The sequence below is a fragment of the Mesocricetus auratus genome, unplaced genomic scaffold (assembly GCF_017639785.1).
Source record: "Mesocricetus auratus isolate SY011 unplaced genomic scaffold, BCM_Maur_2.0 Super-Scaffold_100004, whole genome shotgun sequence".
Lineage (NCBI taxonomy): Eukaryota > Metazoa > Chordata > Mammalia > Rodentia > Cricetidae > Mesocricetus > Mesocricetus auratus.
The window spans coordinates 4,414,658-4,432,200 of record NW_024429189.1 but is presented as its reverse complement, the minus strand read 5'-3'; the positions used below and the strand labels follow the sequence as shown (position 1 = coordinate 4,432,200).

The 17,543-nt window shown below is 51.8% G+C and overlaps 1 protein-coding gene across 6 annotated transcripts in view; it reads right to left on the bottom strand.

The window, feature by feature from the left end:
• The window catches only part of Vav2 (vav guanine nucleotide exchange factor 2), a 163,719-nt gene that overhangs the window by 122,522 nt on the left and 23,654 nt on the right, over positions 1 to 17,543 (bottom strand). For all 6 annotated transcript variants that reach the window (XM_040745160.1, XM_040745161.1, XM_040745163.1 and 3 more), the window contains exon 2: positions 2,734 to 2,850. In XM_040745160.1, the coding sequence (XP_040601094.1) occupies positions 2,734 to 2,850 (117 nt within the window). The remainder of the gene's footprint in view (positions 1 to 2,733; positions 2,851 to 17,543) is intronic.

The window sequence follows — 17,543 nt, the reverse complement described above, 5'->3', positions numbered from 1 at the left end:
TGACTTTTACAAACAAGGTAACTGAAAGATTCAAGGGGAGAGGCGGACGCCTCCCTGTGGCAGTCGGGGTTGGTTCCTACTAGCACTGGTGGTCAGACAATGGCAGCAGCATGGATTTCTATGTGAGGGGACACTACAATGGCCAGCCCTGATGGGCACTTCCCACTCCCAATTCACACACTCCCCCCTCTCTCTATCCCTCTACCTCTCACAGCCTCACTCATTAGGGTCTGGAGCAATGGTTCCCAACCTGTGGGTCTAACAACCTTTTCACAGGGGTCACCTAAGACCATCAGAAAACACAGATATTTACATTACGATTCATAACAGCAGCAAAATTACTGTTATGAAGTAGCAACTAAAATAATTTTATGGTTGGGGGCCACCATAGCATGAGGAACTGTATAAAAGGTTGCAGCATTAGGAAGGATGGGAACCAACTGAATAGGGGTACTGAGTTAGGTATCTATTTACCCAGCAGTGGTGCAGGGGACCCTGATCCACCCAGCCCACCCTCAGGACTGGACAGGGTCTGAAGCAGCCACAGTCAAAGGTAGACTTCTGGCCATATGAGCTCCTATAGGACAGAGTATGAGGCTGGGCCCCACCCCTCAGCTTGGCTACAGGGTCTGCATAGCAGGGTCACCTCCAGCCCTAGCACCCCACCCTATGACTCAAGGTCCAAGGCCACAATCCACCCCCATTTCCCATAAGCATATGCTGGAGCAAAGCCTGGGAGACAAGACTAGAGGCCAAGGTGAAAAGCCCCTGGTGAAGCCCCTCCAGCCCACATGCAGCAGGCACATCACACTCACTGCAGGGTCAGAGTTGTCTTGTCAAAACTGCTGACGATGACAAGGGCAACCCTTCTTCATAAACAGCTTGACCACACAGTTGGCCGGTCGGATGATGAGAGCTTAATCCAGATTTATGTGTCTTACATCATGCATTCCGCCATAGCAAATTAGAATCAAAATGAAATTATACACAGAACACTCCAGGGCTGTGCTGCTAAACCAAACATGGGTTTGGTTAGATTTTCCCATCTTTTTCTCTATATGGTATTCAATGTCTGGGTGTGTGTGTGTGTGTCTAGGTTAGATTTTCCCATCTTTTTCTCTATATGGTTATTCAATGTCTGGGTGTGTGTGTGTGTGTGTGTGTGTGTGTGTGTGTCTGTCTGTCTGTCTGTCTGTCTGTCTGTCTCTAGGCCATCAGCTCCTCCTATGCAGACTACTGTGGCAAATTCATCTCAACCACTTCCAGGGACAAAGCCAAGATAGACCTATCAGACTGAGAAGCCACTCATAGGACAGGACACCAGCAAGGAATCATCCATACACCCAAGAAAAAGGAAGCACATTCTGTATACGCATGATATTGCATCAAACTCCCCATACCTGCCCTGCAGCCAGGACCTCCATGCATCACACAGAGGCCTTACTACACACTACCTGGCCTTCGAAGTTTTCTAGAACCTTGATGCAAGCCTCTATGACCCCTTTATTCTTGCATCTTGCTTGCTTGGCAAGCTAACAAAAATCACACCCATGGAGTCAAGTTCTGCTGATAGCTACAGACCTGGTGTGTCCCCCTTGAGTCATAGCTGCAGTGGCCTCTATATGCTTTTATAGCCAAAAGAAACCTCTAAAATCTGGACACTCATAGAAACAAGACTCTCAAAGGGAGACTCCGGGAACAGAGGAGACGGCTGGGCCAGTGGCTCCCAGAAGTCTAGTTCCTGAGCACTAACATCACAGGCTCTGAACACCACATCACAGGGAAGCCCCTTGAGGAACAGATCTCTCAACATTCACAACTGCAGGGTTGTTCTCCCATTCACATCCTGGACTCATGGGCCATTTCCTCAAACACCCAGCTCCTAAAGAGGGTCCTCTGCCTCTGCCTCTTCCATCAGCAGGCAGAAGCAGCTGGCTCAGAGGCCAAGCCAGGTGTGGGGGGAAGGGCAGGCAGGATGGAGGCTTGAGGAGACAAGCTAGATTGCAGGTCTGCACTTCAACAGTCAGTCCCCCAACTGAAAGACACTACAGTCATGATCCTACCTAGAAGGCATGACAGAGGGCTGGAGGCATGACTCAGTTGTTAAGGCACTTAGCTAACATGTATGAAGCCCTGAGTTTGATCTCCAGAATTGCATAAGCCAGTGGTAAGGGACACCTGTAACCCCAGAACCCAGGAGGTAGAAGCAGAAAGGGTTATCCTCAGCTACATAAAAAGTTCAAGGCTAACCTGAGCGCCATTACACCAGACTTTGTCTTACAGGAGGCAGAGGCAGGCAGATCTCTGTGAGTCTCAGGCCAGCAAGCCTGGGCTGTTACACAGAGAAACCCTTTCTGGGGGAAAAACAAAAATTCAGTTACCAACATGTTTAGTGGCACCTAACCCCCTATCACTCCATACCCACGCTCATCAGGCAGCCACGAAAGAGTGACAGCCTTCATGGCCCTTGCATCTGCCTCCTCAGGTTCCTCTCCCTCGTGGGGAGAGGGGGGCATAGCACACTCGACATTTATAGCATCCCCCAGATTTAGATGTGGGTGGTTCCCCTGACTGAGAGAGGGAGGATCCACCCTCCTGCTCCACCCTGTCACACAAACCCGGTTTCAGTACCTTGTCATCCATGACCCAGCGCAACACACACGGGGTTGGCAGGCGGCCAGCCTATGCTGCCCACATGTCCCAGTGCAAACATGTGTCAAGGAGCCCACTCACCTTCCCGAAGTCTCGGACATCAAAGAGGTCAAAGGGGTCAAACAGCTCACTGTTCCTTAGTCCAAATTTGTCGTGGCAGACTTTGAGGAAGGTGCGAATATTCTTCAGACACAGGAACTAGAGAGACAGAGAGAGGGGCATCAGTAAGGGGACAGCATCTCAGAAAACGTGAGTCACAGCGGCCACGAGGCCCTGCCTTGCGTGGCCGCACAGACAGAGGCAGCCGGGCAGGCTGGGGAGGTGGACTGCAGCTCAAAACCACTGCAGCCTAAGTGCTGCCAGGGTGAGGCAGCTATCTTCTCTATTCATGTTGCTTTGCAGGTGACAGACGACACCTGCAGGCTAACCACACCCTGCCCTGGTGTAATCCTGTGCATCCCAATGCCGACGGTGACAGCAGCCAAGAAACAAGCAAGACAGAGCACCTCACACATGTGCACACCACACTCTTATGCATGCGTACCCACAACCCCTTGCAGCACACACCTGTCACTTCACAGGAGCCAAAGCCAGTAACAGGACTGTGCCACTGACAACCGCGACCGAGACCGTAGGAACAAAAGGCTGTAACTCCCAAACCAATGACAGGGTCCCTCCTCTTTGGCACCAACCCCATGACCAAGCTCCATGCCACTTCTGACCCTGACTTGTATGGGAGGGGTGACAAGACAGTCAACTTCTATTTCCTGTGAAGAATCAGCTGTAAAGAAACTGACAGGAGGGAACTGGAGAGATGGCTCAAGAGTTAAGAGCTCTTGAAAAGAAGCGGGGTTCAGTTCCCAGCACCCAGATCAAACTCACACAACCTGCAACACTAGTTCCAGAGAGATACAACTTCCCCTTCTGGCCTTTGTGGGAATTGCATGCACACAGTGCACACACACACACACACACACACACACACACACACACACACACACACAAGTAATTACACTTTAAAATTAGGAAATAGCCAGGTGGTGTCGGCACATGCCTTTAATCTCAGCACTCAGGAGGCAGAGGCAGGTGGATCTCTCTGTGAGTTCAAGGCCAGCCTGGTCTATAGAACCAGTTCCAGGGCAGCCAGAACTGTTACAAGGAAAAGCAGATAGATAGATAGATAGATAGATAGATAGATAGATAGATAGATAGATAGATAGATAGATAGATCTGGAAATAGTTTTTTAAACTTAAACAGAAAGGCAGATGGGAGGCGGCCCTGGCACATCCTTTGAAACACCGGGTTCCTCGTTTGAACCTTGTCTGAGAGATGACAAACAGTGGCCTGAGCTCCTGAGGTACTTGCTAGGTAGAGATTGTCCTCTGATACCATGCAGGGGGCAAACAGTATGTAGAAGTCATCCAGTATCTAACATAGCTGAGCGCAGTATTCAAATGACAAGGACCTAGTTAGTACCCACAGCCCAGTACAACCTAGGACTAAAGGCAAATCAATGCCCATCCCTACAAGACCAACTGCCAATCTCAAGTGAACTTCAGGAAACCTGTCCCTGGCTCATCAGCAGTTTGGACAAGCGAACGGACTCCGTTATGACAGGCCATTATCACAAACAGAATAAGCCTCAGCTAAGCTCAGGGGGACAGAAGCCAAGTTGTGTGGAGAATCCCTGTCCTGTACCACAACTACCTCTACCTTGAGCCACTGCCCACCGCCCTGGCTGAGATGTCACCATTCACAGATGATGCTGGCCTGGTTTCTGTGTCACACAACTCATTCACATTCTCATTCTCATTCTCATTCTCATTCTCTCTCTCTCTCTCTCTCTCTCTCTCTCTCTGTCTGCCTGTCCGTCAGTCCATCTCCATCTCACTCTAAGTAGTTTCTTTTAAACACATTTGGGATGAACTGTGCACACAGTATGCTTTATCCCTAAACACCTGAGCACGCATTTCCTAGAACAATGACATCATCGTACATGTTCACAGCACAGTCAAGAAATTAACAGATGCCGCCCAATCTGCACATTATATTTCATAAAGGACAACCAGAATGGCCTCTATAGAAAACAAAAAAGAAAGGACGTAAGGGAGGAGGGGAGGGGAAGGAAGAGAAGAAATATGGCAGAGGGTCCAACCCAGGGCCACACTGGATATTGCTGTCACATCAGTTTCGTTTCCATTAACCTAGAACTGGATTCTGCAATAGAACATTCTAGAATGACAATGTCCTTTATAACAATGCCCTTTATATAGTCTGTCGCATAGTCTATGCCATGAGACACATGTACCCAATAAATATTTCAAATGTTCAAATGAATAGCTGAATCTCCCATTTTTATTTTAATTCAGTTAAATTTAGAGGTCATGCATGCATGGCTGAGAACCACTGGGTATGAAGTGCTCCACGTCTGTCTTCCTGGTTCTGTTGCAGAGCACCCAACCCTAGAGGATTCCATTCCCCTTAAGCTCCTAGAGTCTAGACAGAAAGCATTTAGGGGAGGAAGGTTTGTGTGAGTGGTAGCAGTCTGGGAAAGAGCCGTCCTGGTGATGGACGGACGGACGGACGGACGGACGGACAGACAGACACTGCTTGGAAACGGGGAAGGTAGAACTAGGTATGGTGGCCCTCTCTGATAGTCCCAGCACACGGCTGGCCCTAACTCAAACCAAAGAAAAAAATGGTTACGACGAGAAATGTTTACATATCACAATTAAAAGATTTAAAAAGATGTGGAGACAGAGTGACCCAAAGGCAGAAGGCCACCTGATGATGGATGCAGAAAAAGACACCAAGTATTACCAGCAGCCATCAGAGCCTGGAAGAGAGGCCTGGGGCACAGTCTCCCTCAGAAGCCCAAGAGAAAAATCATCCCACTCAGGCTCTGTCCCCAGCCTCTGGTCTCTGCCAGCAAGCGGCACATTTCTGCTACGATAAGCCACAAGTCAGCAGCAAGCACAGTTAAGGAAACTGCAACACACACACACACACACACACACACACACACACACACACACACACACACACACCACGTGCGTGCGGCCCAGCCTGGAAACTGGGACAAGGGGAGGCTCTATACCCTACAGCCCCAGGCACCACCTCCTGTCCTATGGAACACTGAGCTTCCAGCCTGGCTCAACTATTTTTTGCCCACATCTCCTCTCTAATTTTCAGTAAGCATTTATTTTAATTCCTCCCTGGCCTCCCATTTTGGAGTTAATTACACAGGGCCCAACCATAATAATGGCCAGGGAGGCCAGGCTTCCTTTCGGGGCTCAGCACAGGCCAGTATCCCTTGTCCAGTGGCCCAGCCTCAGCTTAGACCCACCCTATCACCACCCCCACCGCTGGCCACTTGGGTAACCTAACCTTCAAGAGCCCCACCCCTGGAAAACAGCCACACAGGCAAGGGTTGTCTTCACGGACAAGGACAAAGGTCTTGGACAGTAACATGAGGATCTCCATAAAGTGTGCACACCACCCTCTCTCCCTTCGTGCAAAGCTTCCTGAGATCTATTCACTTATGTCCTTAATCATTGCCATTGTCCTATGAACCATCTTATCTAACACAAAAGAAAGCTGAAGCAGTAAGCTAAGGACTTTGGCACACAAGCAGACGGCATCATGGGCTACAAACAAGCCCATTATCTGCTGCAGATGAAACCTTGAGATGAAAGGGTTCCACGGGGCATAGGATCATCCGCTGTCCATGCCTACCAACAACACCCTTAACTCCCCCCCCCCTCTTACTATACGATTATGGAAACTGAGGCCCAGGGTGGCAGGGATGTGGGGAGGAGAGCCTGACTGGGAAGGCCAGGACTATGCCGGCTGTCAGCCTGTTTCCCTTCCCATGGATGGGGGCGGGGCAGCTGTTTGTGCAGCTCAGACCCCTTCTCTCGCCCCCACCCCCACTGCCTGAGTACCAGGAAGACATGAGGCCAAGACCCACCAGGTGGAGCCACAGCACCCCTACAAGTGCAGAGACCGGCTCAGATTCTAGGCAGTCCTAAAGGTTGGAGGTGAGAGAAAAAGAGGCTTCTGCAGTCTGTCTCGGTACAGAGGGACAGCCTCAGTGAGTACAGATGAGTGAGGCCCAGGCAAAAGACAGCACGGAGACAGGCCTTCCCATTCTTGGCCAAGCTGATGGGGCTGTCGCTTGGAGCCACGAAACACCTGATGGCTGACGCATCCCTGTCGCATCGGGGGTACACAGCATTTTCTCACTGACCTGGCTTGCCCTTCGGGGCCTTCACAGGGCAGCCAGTGTCTCGAGGCAACACTCAAGCTCAGGGGAAGTCTGCTGAGTGCTCTTGTGAGAAACAGGGCTCTCTAAGGGTGGCAAGCAGCAGGCCACTGTGTTTGTTTAAAACACTCAGAGAGGGCACAGGCCAACACCTCCTGTTGTCCTTGGCCCTCCCTGAGCTCCACCTCTTGGCCAAACCACCCCGCTTAGTGGGGCCTTGGTGGTGGAGGACCCAGAGTAGATGCCACTGGAAACAGCGCTGCTCACCGGCTCCAGGTGGATCTCATCAGGCTGAAGTCATGTTAGCACCAGGAAGGATACAGTCTCCAACCCACACACCTCCCCAGCTCAACGGGACAAGAGGCCTGCGTGCAGCTCACTGTTATCTGTCAGGATTGGGAGGTACAGGGCACACATGTGAGCCACCAGGGAAGTTTTCAAGCCCAGTCCAAGTGGCCCCACCACAGCCACTTCTCTGTGGGGCTTTGAAACCAACTGACCATGATAATGCAGCCCCCTCCAGCCTGAAGGAGAGATCCGTCAGGAGAGGCGGCCTGGGCTGAGGAGACCCCACCACCTTTGAGGGCTCTCATGGCGTGCTGCCAGAGCGAGGAGGACAGGCCTGCCCTGCGGAGCACATTCTATGTGGATGTTCCACGCTCAGCCCTGAGGTGTGGACGTAAAAACCAGAACCAGACGGTGGGGTGGGGTTGTTCATCTGCCTGAGGCCACACAGCTAACTGAGGTCGTGTTTAGCTTCAATTGTCAAAAATCAACCTGGGAAGGGCGTGTCTAGATCAGTGGTTCTCAACCTGTGGGTCACAACCCCTTTGGGGTCAAACAGGGGTCACCGAAGACCATGGGAAGACACAGATATTTGCATTACGATTCATAACAGTAACAAAACTACAGTCATGAAGTAGCAACAAAAATAATTTTACGGTTGGGAGATCACCATGGCATGAGGAACTATGTTAAAGGTTCACAGTGTTTAGGAAGGTTGAGGACCACTGGGCTAGATCAAGCTAACCTGCAGACATGTCTGTAAGAAAGGGTCTTGAGGACCACTGGGCTAACCTGCAGACGTGTCTGTAAGAAAGGGTCTTGATTAAGCTAATTACGGTAAGACGATTCAACCCCCTGTGGGTGCCTTGAACTCTAAGAATGGAGAAAGTAAGCTAGGGAGTAATGCAAGCATTCATTTCTCTCTGCTCTGTGAATGGGATGGAAGTGGCTACTTCAAGTTCCTGCTGCCTGGACCTCCCAACACTGGAAACTGGGAGCCAGATAAACTCTTTCTCCCCAAACTGCTCTTGTTGAGGTATTCCATCAGTGACAGGGAAGTGAATTAGACCTGGACTATGCGGTCTGAGCACAGGTGGCCTGAGCACTGATCACTTACAGGTTTCTGATAGGATGCCACCATGCACCTGTACGATCTGGACCCGGTGCACAGCCCATTCCTCTATCTCACACACCAAGCAGCTCCAGCAGTCTGGTCATGGGCATGCCAGGGCCAGGGAGTGCAGACACAGCAACTGCAGCACACACCTACATCACTAAAGATGGGGTTGCTCTGTGCCTCCCAGGAGGGGGGGGTCTCTATGACATCTCTGTCAGTCAGCCCACCCGCCCTATGCAGCCATGAAAGGAGAGCAGAGTGCCCAGGACTGCCCTTTGTCTAACACGAACCTGACTCCTGGCTCTTGGCCACACATCTCCGCAGCAAGGGTCCAGCCCAGAGGACCAGGCCTTTCCAGCTCTGACCTCTGGGAGTCTCCATGGCTTACTCACGACAGCCACAAAGACTTCACTGTACAGAGTTTTCCAGAACTCCAGGCGCTGGACCAGAGCCCCACTGAGCTGCTCACAGCAGCCCCAAGTCACTACAGGGATAAGGTTCCAAGCCCCCTCCTGGGCTGTCCAAGCTCACTAGCCAGGATTCCACACAGCTGGCCGTAGATCTGAGACATCTTGTTCTCAAAGCCAGATTGTTGTTACTGTTAAGTCATCCCCATGCAGGGTTCAGGGCAGAAGGATAACATGAGGGTTTTTTTTTTTTTAAGAAGCGACCGATCCTTCCAGGAAAATTATGTCTATAGCAGGTACCATAGAAGTACTAAGAGTAGAGGCTCAACCATTGGCCTGCACCCTTCTACTGACACAGACCCAGTACTGGCCAGTGAGATTATTTAAACCACTTTGCATGTAATAACCAACTGACAGGTGCATACCATTCACATTCCGGGACCTGGGGCCGTCACGTGCTCTAATCCATCCTGCAAGGGGCTTTTATTTTCAATTCCATCTGCAGATGCAGACACCCAAGGCATGGGAAGGGAGGGAGGACTTGAGATGCAGATGGAGGCCTGTCCCTGCCTGGTGTTCCCTGGCAGCTAAGCTCGAGGAACGCCCACTGGGGTGCATGGGGGGCACGATGGACACAGGACTCCACGTGGCAAGACTTGGGCTCTCCTCGTCACTCCCTCACAGCCTCTCCCGCCTCCAGCTCCTAACACAGAGCTCTCCACACTCCTTTTGCCTCCTTGTCCCACCTTTCCCAAGCCCCAGGATTCAGTCACATTCTAGGATATACCAGGTACGCCTGGTGGTGATAGCCTGGCCTAACTGGTAGAGTGTGCCCAAAGCCTACTTCAACTTAACAGGCACTCATCCTCTTCACGCCTCAGTTTTCCAATCTATAAAATGAGCACAAATCTGCCCCTTCCACACAGTACCATTTTGTTCAGGATAAGCAACAACAAGCATAAGCTACCTCCTGAGCAGGCACAGAAGCGCCCTGAAAGAAGATTGGGGAGCTGGAGAGATGGCTCAGTGATTAAGAGCACTGACTGCTCTTCCAGAGGACCCAGGTTCGATTCCCAGCACCCATATGGCAGCTCACAACTGTCTGTAATTCCAATTCCAGGGGACCCAACAAATATGGCAAAACACGAATGCACATAAAATAGAGTTAAATAAATTTTAAAAAGAAGAAGATTGGAGTGGACAAGGCCCACAACCTTATCAGGGCCTTGAGAGCTATACCTGAGGCTAATACGAGGCTACACCAGGCGTGGGCCAGGATCTTGCTACCCATCATCCACCCTGGTGGAGTTAAGCCTGTTGCCTCTACCAGATTCTAACCAACTCTCAGCTCCTGAGAGTAGCCACCCAGGGGGTAGAGGGAAGACAACAACTAGCCAGAAACCCCGGGGACAGATTCAGGCTCTCTGTTCACCAAGCTCCCCAAGTTTCTTTTTTGCATTCAAGGGTCTGACAGAGACCAGCCACACCCATCACAGGCCCAGGAGGAATGCGAAGGCCACACCCAGGAAGGGTGGCACAGCAGTTCTCACACACTCAGACACAGAGAGAGAGAGAGAGAGAGAGAGAGAGAGAGAGAGAGAGAGAGAGAGAGAGAGAGAGAGAGAGAGAATGGCATTATTTCAAAGTCTCAAGCCTCTGAGAGGTGGGGGCCATCATATGCAACTGCCCTGCTCTGTAGGAAGGCTCGGGAGGACACCCGTGGATCTTGGCAGTCTTTGCAGAATAGTTCAACAAGTGGATCTGAGACAGCTCTGCTTCCAGTATCTTTGCTTCTTGCTGGTGTGACACTGCACCTCCCCAGGGCCTTGGGTCCTGCTGATCAGAGCTATGACTGGCAGCTAGGGATGACTTTGATCAATAAAAAATGGGAAAACGGATTAATGTCTTGCTTTATTTATGCCATGCTCATTCCAAAACCATTTAAAACAGCATCATTACTATTTAATAGGTCTAGTTTGCAGAAATGGATCAAATTTGGGGCTCTTGGAGTAGATAAGCAGGTGATCCTGGGTGACAAGCTGGCCAGACGGTCCCTAGGGTACATACTGGGGCTCCTGCTAGGGCCCAAATACCCCTGGATAATGCCCAGCCCACTGCAGGGGCTCAGGAACTGGTAAACAAATGATTAGATGTTCACAAAGCACCCGCCCATGTCTTCCAGCTGCAGGCACAACAACCCTGCATCTTCCCAGCAGAGGGGGAAGTCTAGCTACCCTATATCAGACATGTGTACACACACACACACACACACACACACACACACACACACGCACACGCACACACGCACGCACGCCAACCTCTGCACTGGCTGGCTGATCTCAGATGAAAATTGAGGTCCACGAGGCTGGGAATGACTGTAACAGGACTGTCCAACACCACCCTACAGTAACCAACAGCACATTGAGTCTTCCCAGGCTGTCCCTAGGAGCACTGTGACACCAGCAGGTCCTGTGATGAGACAGTTGAGATTGTGTGATGCCAGGTTTCCAGGGAACAGTTCCAGCCAGCCCATCCACTGCTCCCATTAGGGAACAGACTGAGAAGACGGGTAGGGGCTGATGTGAGAAGCATAGGGATTTGATTATGTCTGAATGGTTTAACATGAATACTTCCTGTATGCTTCCTCAGCTGCACACACATCATCCAGATGAGGTGCCAACAGCTGGGGATGAGCCCAATGCCTCCAGGCAGGGCCCAGCCAAGTTTCTCCCATACAGAGCTGGAAGGCTGAGTGGCCAGTCCAGTAAGAACTGGGGAGGCAATGTTTTCTTTGTACTCCAGGTCTGCCAGGGTTAGGCCTTGCCCCCTATTACCCTCATTAGAGTCTGCATGCCCTCTGTGGAGGGAGTCCACCTGTGCAGGGAGCACACCAGACATGGCCGGGCTTCTCCAATAGGGCAGAAGAAAGGACCAGGCTATAATGTGCCTCCTTTACCACTTCCCAAGGTCCCCACGCTGCAGTGGCATTCACAATCAGTGCTTAAATGCCAGGTGGCATTTTTACCTTCTCCAACAACAAACAGCACCAGATGATCACCAGGCTGGACCAGGCACTGTGCCAAGTCCATCATACCTCTGTTGAGTTCCTTCCCTCTAATGTGTCCTTGACCTGATGATATAGAAATGACTCAGGGATCAGCCCTCGTCCCAGCTGGGAGGTGGGGCAGGCTACACTATGGGGGTGAATTCAAGGCATGACACAGACGCTGAGTCTGCAGGCCCTCCCTCTCACCCAGGAAGTAGCAATCCAGATGACCCAGAGAGGAAACCAAAATGTGGTTCAAAACAAGGGAGCCCTTCAAGCTAACCCCAAAGTGCCTGGGCCCTGACCACCCTCCTGGGGCCTCCTTACCACTCCCTCTTTGATTCAGATGCTGTAGGCAGGGACACTCTCACTCTCGGGAACTCATACCATGCCCTCTGTCCCCACTTTGTGACCTCTTCTCTTCCAATCAGCTCCCAGAGGGGAGCCAGGCCCTCTTCCGGCCATCTTTCCTGATATGTGTGGGTATGGTGGGGCTGCCTGCTCAGCACACTCCGCAGGGTGCTGCGAAACAGGAAGGGACTTGCCAAGGATGTGGGGGGGGGGGGGGGACCTCTGCAGACTGATGGGGTATGGAAGCCTTAATTGGAGCTTGCCTGGATTCTGCAGCAGCCAGCAGGGTTTTAAGGCACACTTGTGGGCTTGTCTGGAAGGTGCTTCCAGAGAGGACTGAGAGAGAAGACCCTCACGCACACCTCAAATGCGGTCAGCGCTATCCCATAGGCTAGGGCTCAGATGGAATAAGAGAGTCAAGGAGGAATCTACTGGCACAGGACATTCATTCTCCCTCTCTCCTCTCCCCCCTCCTCCCTCCTGCCGGCAGTGAGGTTAAACTAGACTGCTCAATACAACACTCTTCTTGCCATTATGGGCTGAAACCTCGAGAGCAAACGAATCCTCTCCCTTGAGCTGTGGCTGGCATTGTGTCACAGTGAGCAGAGAGCCTGCTAAACCTGGTAACATGAATTTGGCAAGCTTGTGATCCACGCCAAGACCCCAAACTCTAACCCAGCCCTCAAATCCCAGCTGCAGCTGCTGCCCCCATCACAGATACAAGCACCCCGCCGACAAAGGCTTCTCCCCTCCGGATTCCCTGAGCTGAGCCCTGCTGAAGCCCCCAAGCTGTCTCAGCAGAGATGACACCCAAGAAAGCAGAGTCCGTCATCATGGCCACATGGGTCTATCTGCGTCCAGAGCCCAGGCCGTGGGGAGCAGTTTCCAGAGGTTGCAAGATGGAGCTCTCTACAGAAAAGACTCCCACTAACCCATGGATGAGGGAAGCTGAGAGAGACTAAGCTTGGCTCAGACTTCAAAGCATCCACACCTAGGAGCAGAGCCTCTCAGGAAAGCACTCAGCTAGAAGCAGAGAGGAATAGGTGGGCGGGCAGGCAGGCAGGAGACCCTATCAACCCACAGACACTTAACCGGCAGCCACTGCAACCTAAGCTCAGAAGATGGAGCCTGAACCCAACAGAGGGGTCTGCACGAGAATGATCGGCCCTCTGCCCAGCCACCCTCCCACCCTCTATGTGGCTAATGGCCTGTTTGAGCCTTAGGGATAAGAGTGGCCTACAGTATCAAGACTTCAAGGTCAGGGTTTTCAAAGCAAAGGTTTTCTATAAAGCCAGCAGGAAATTGCTTTTCTAGTATCTTGTTTTATAACCATCTTTCTTAAGTCGGCTCAGAATGCTGCCCGAGGGTTCAAATCCCACTCTCGGCTGCCCAGTTCTCCCAGGCAGGCAAAGCTGAGCGATTAGCCCAGATGCTGCCTCACCATGCCCTCACTAACTCTCCCGCCTCCTTCACCCGCTCTTCTGCTGCAATCCAGCAGCCAGACCATTAACGTGAGCCCACAAGCCGCCCGTGAAATTGCCCAGTCTCTGCCTCTTCATCTTCTCCACCTCTTCTCCCCTCTGGGAAGTGGCCTCCAAGGTCACTCTGGGAGAACAACTCTCTTCCAGGCACCCCTTCTCCTGTGCACACTCGGACAATCCGATTCCAGACAGACCCGGGCAGAATACTCTCCGCTGTTCTTTCCCCACTGCGCAGTGACATCAAAGCCAAATGCATCCCTTAATGGTTGGCACACATCGGATTATCACTCTCCACAAACGCATCTTGCCATTACCCCGTCCTGCTGAGCTGAAAATGTGGTAGGAAAATCCTAACAGTAGCATCAGGGAGCTCCCAAGCAGGAGAACAAAATCAAACACTTATGCGATTCGGAGCCAAGAGCCAACAGCCCTTAGCTCGGAGGTGGTAGGACTGGAGCTGCCCCCCACCCCTGCAAAAGGCTCGGGCCAGCCTTGCACGTGGCGAAGTGTCAAAATTCTTGGATAAACTTTAAGTAGACACTGTCTGGGACTGAGGGGCAACAGCTGACCTTTGGGAATACCGGGGACAGGCTTCGAGTGACTTCCCTTACAGTCCCCGCTGCGGATGCTTGATGCACCCTGGATACCCTGTCCTCAGTCCCCATGGATACCTCCAAAGTCCCAATCACTGAGAAACAACCACAGGGGAGATCCCCTTGGGGCTCAGAGGTAATCAAGCAGCCTTACCTCCTCTACAAGGCCACCACCAGGATCTGGAACAGTTAGACTGGACCCCTGTGCAGCCTGAACACAGACCTGAGACCTGTCATATCACGGTTCAACACTTGTCTCCTCACCTGTCCAGTGGAGATGACAATAGCACACTGATGCCGTTGCCATTCCTCAGGTGAGTCACTTCCCATGGAAGTGACTTAATAGCTTGGATTTAGAATGCTGCCCCAAGGCCCATCTGTCAAATCTGGCTACCTCTGCTTGATGCTGTTGGGAGGTGTCAGAACCTTTATGAGTCGAGGCCCAGGGCTGGCGAGATGGCTCAGTAGTTAAGAGTACTTGCTGCTCTTGCAGAGGAGAACCTGGTGCCGTGCTCAGCACCCAGCTCATAAGCATCTATAACTACGGCTCGAGGGGATCTAACACCCTTTTTTGGCCCCCATGGGTACCAAGCATGAACATGGTACACATACATACATGCAGACAAAACATACACAATTTTTTTAATCTCTTTAAAAAGAGATAGGATTGAGAGAGAGAGAGAGAGAGAGAGAGAGAGAGAGAGGGAGGGAGGGAGGGAGGGAGGGAGGGAGGGAGGGAGGGAGGGAGGGAGGATCTAGTGGGAAGCCTAGTCGCTGATGATAAGCACAGGGATTGTGGGGGCACCCCTCCAAACTCCTCCTGTCCCTTCGCAATTGCTGCCTTGCACCCTGGTTTTGAGCAGCGGGTTCTAGCGCGCATGCGGTACACCCAGCCACAATGTGCTGCCTCACCACACCTCGAAAAGGAACAGGGGACTACCCAGGGGCTGAAACCTCCACAGCAGAAGACAAACCTTTCTCTTTAGGTTGACATCTCAAGCATTTATCACAGTGACAGAAAGCCAGCTGATGCACTAAGTCACACTAGGGCCGCTAAGACATTATGAAGAGCTGCCAGGCAGGACCCAAAACCCAGGGACTTCACCACCTTATGCAGAGACAAGGGGAGCTGCTGCTTCAGGAAACCAGGGACCTAAGCTCAGGCAGAACGGCAAGCCCCCCTAAACTAGGGGGCACGGAGGCACAAGTGACAGGAAGCCACATAGGCCTGAGAACATGCAGAGGCCTACGTGCTGCTGGGTTCTAGCAGGAGTCCCCAAGCTGGCCTGCTCGCTCCTCCCTGGATCCCCCCATAGCAGACCTGGAAAGGTGTGATGGAGACCTCTGCCCAAGCTATTGCCTAAATCTAATCAGCCCCCAAGGCCACTTCCTGATGCCATCCCACTAGGGGAAAGGCTGCAATCCATGAGTAGGGAGATGCAAGCATTCAGCCAATGACATCACATGCAAAATTCTCTAATACAGCCCCTCACAAAGGCTCTGACACCACCCCCCCAAACTTTCCTGCTGAGTCACTGTGGAAACGGGGTCTTCACAGACATAAACTTCAAGATCTCAAGACCAGCACCCTAGCTCTCTAGTGAGCCAGACAGTCCTGTGAAGAGTGAGTGTTAGGCTAGGAGAGAAGGTGAGAGAAGGTTATAGGGACCATCATGACAGAACAGGAAGAGCCAGGCAGAGCCTCCCCAGAGCCCCTGAGGGGAGTGTGGCTCACACCTTGGTCTGGGAATCAGACTCCAGCAAGAAGATATCTTAAATTCCTTTGTCCACCCCTACAGGAGCAGTTGGGCCAAAACAGGCCTAGGACCCTTAACCTCACGCTCCCAAGGCTCAACACAGTAGGCTCTCGCCAAATATCACAGAGTGAATGAATGCATGAACACATTGACAGTTGGGTCTCTGCTGCTGTGGCAAATATCTGAGAAAATCAACTTAAAAGAGGGAAGATCTGTTTTGGCTCATGGCTTCAGAAGCTGGCCACTACTTTGGGACCGACTCATGTCCAGGCACCATTGCTAGAGTGTGGCAGGGGAGGCTGCTACATCAAGGCAGCTGGGCACTGGAAGAAAAGGCTTCCCCATCATGCTCTACCTCTCAGTAAGACCTCCCAATCCACCTCAGGATTATAGTCCCCCGATGTTGGAGTCTTCAGAGTCCCTTCATGTCCCCAAAGTCCAGCAGTGGCCACCAAGCCTCTCACATGTGCATCCAAAGGACATTTCAGATCTAAACAGTCCCACCGCTCACAGGTCCCCACCAGACAGCCCAAACTGAGGCCCCAAGCCCCGGGCCAACCACATGAGGGCCCAGGAGAGAATCCAGCTGGGACTCTGAGAAACACAGTCCACAGGGGACCCCCCACCTGGGTCCAGTCTCCCACGGCCCCTACCAGACACCGTGCTATCTCACTTCTGCTGCAGATAACCGCCAGTGCTCGGTGTCACTCAAGGAAAGGATAGAACAAGACTAACCAGCTTCCGGGCAGAGATGCTGGTTTAAATCTCTCCACCACCCATTCCTGAGAACTCCTGTCCTCGGGGACTATGACTCCAGCTGCACACAGACCCGCCTATCTAGTGGCTGCCTCCACGTGCTGTCATCTTTTTGCCAATGTGACAAAAGCTAGGGCCATCTGGAACCAGGGAACCTGGATAGGAAAAGCACCCCCATCAGACAGCCTGTAAACAAGTCTGGGAGGCCTTTTCCTGATTAATATTGACGTGGGAGGGTTGAGCACCTGAAGGCAGCTGCAACAATTCTCCCACTGCTGCACAAGCAGGTGGCTCTCCCACATGTGACAACTCAGAGCATTACTACAGATATCACAAGCCTCGCCTTCTCAGCCACGCTGCACGCCCCTCACTTCACGGGGAAACCACCCCTGTGGCTGACACGGCCAGGTGAGCACACACCTTCAATGCTGGTATGTGGTGCGTGCACTGCTACCATGGGGCACAGGTGTCTGTGGGCAAGTGGGTACCTGTGTACACCTTGACGCATGCAGTAGGTGAGCCTTGCACACGCATAGATAGGTGTGTTATGTGTCTCTGTTATGACTGATAAAAGCATCTAATAAAAAAAATTTTTTGAAAAGAACCCAGGGAAATAATTTTGGACCACAAAGTGGTTGAAGGGTAAGCACGTTTTTCCTGTTTCTTAAAAGCAATTCCTTTTCATTTTACTCTTTGTGCACAGTAAACACAAGCTTAGCAAGGCAAAGAAAAGGGAAGAGAGATGCCCTTCCCTTCTGCTGCCCCAACAGACTGTCACTCTGAGAACCTGGACAAAGAGGAGGCCACCTGAGGCCTACTCTGCAGGGACGATG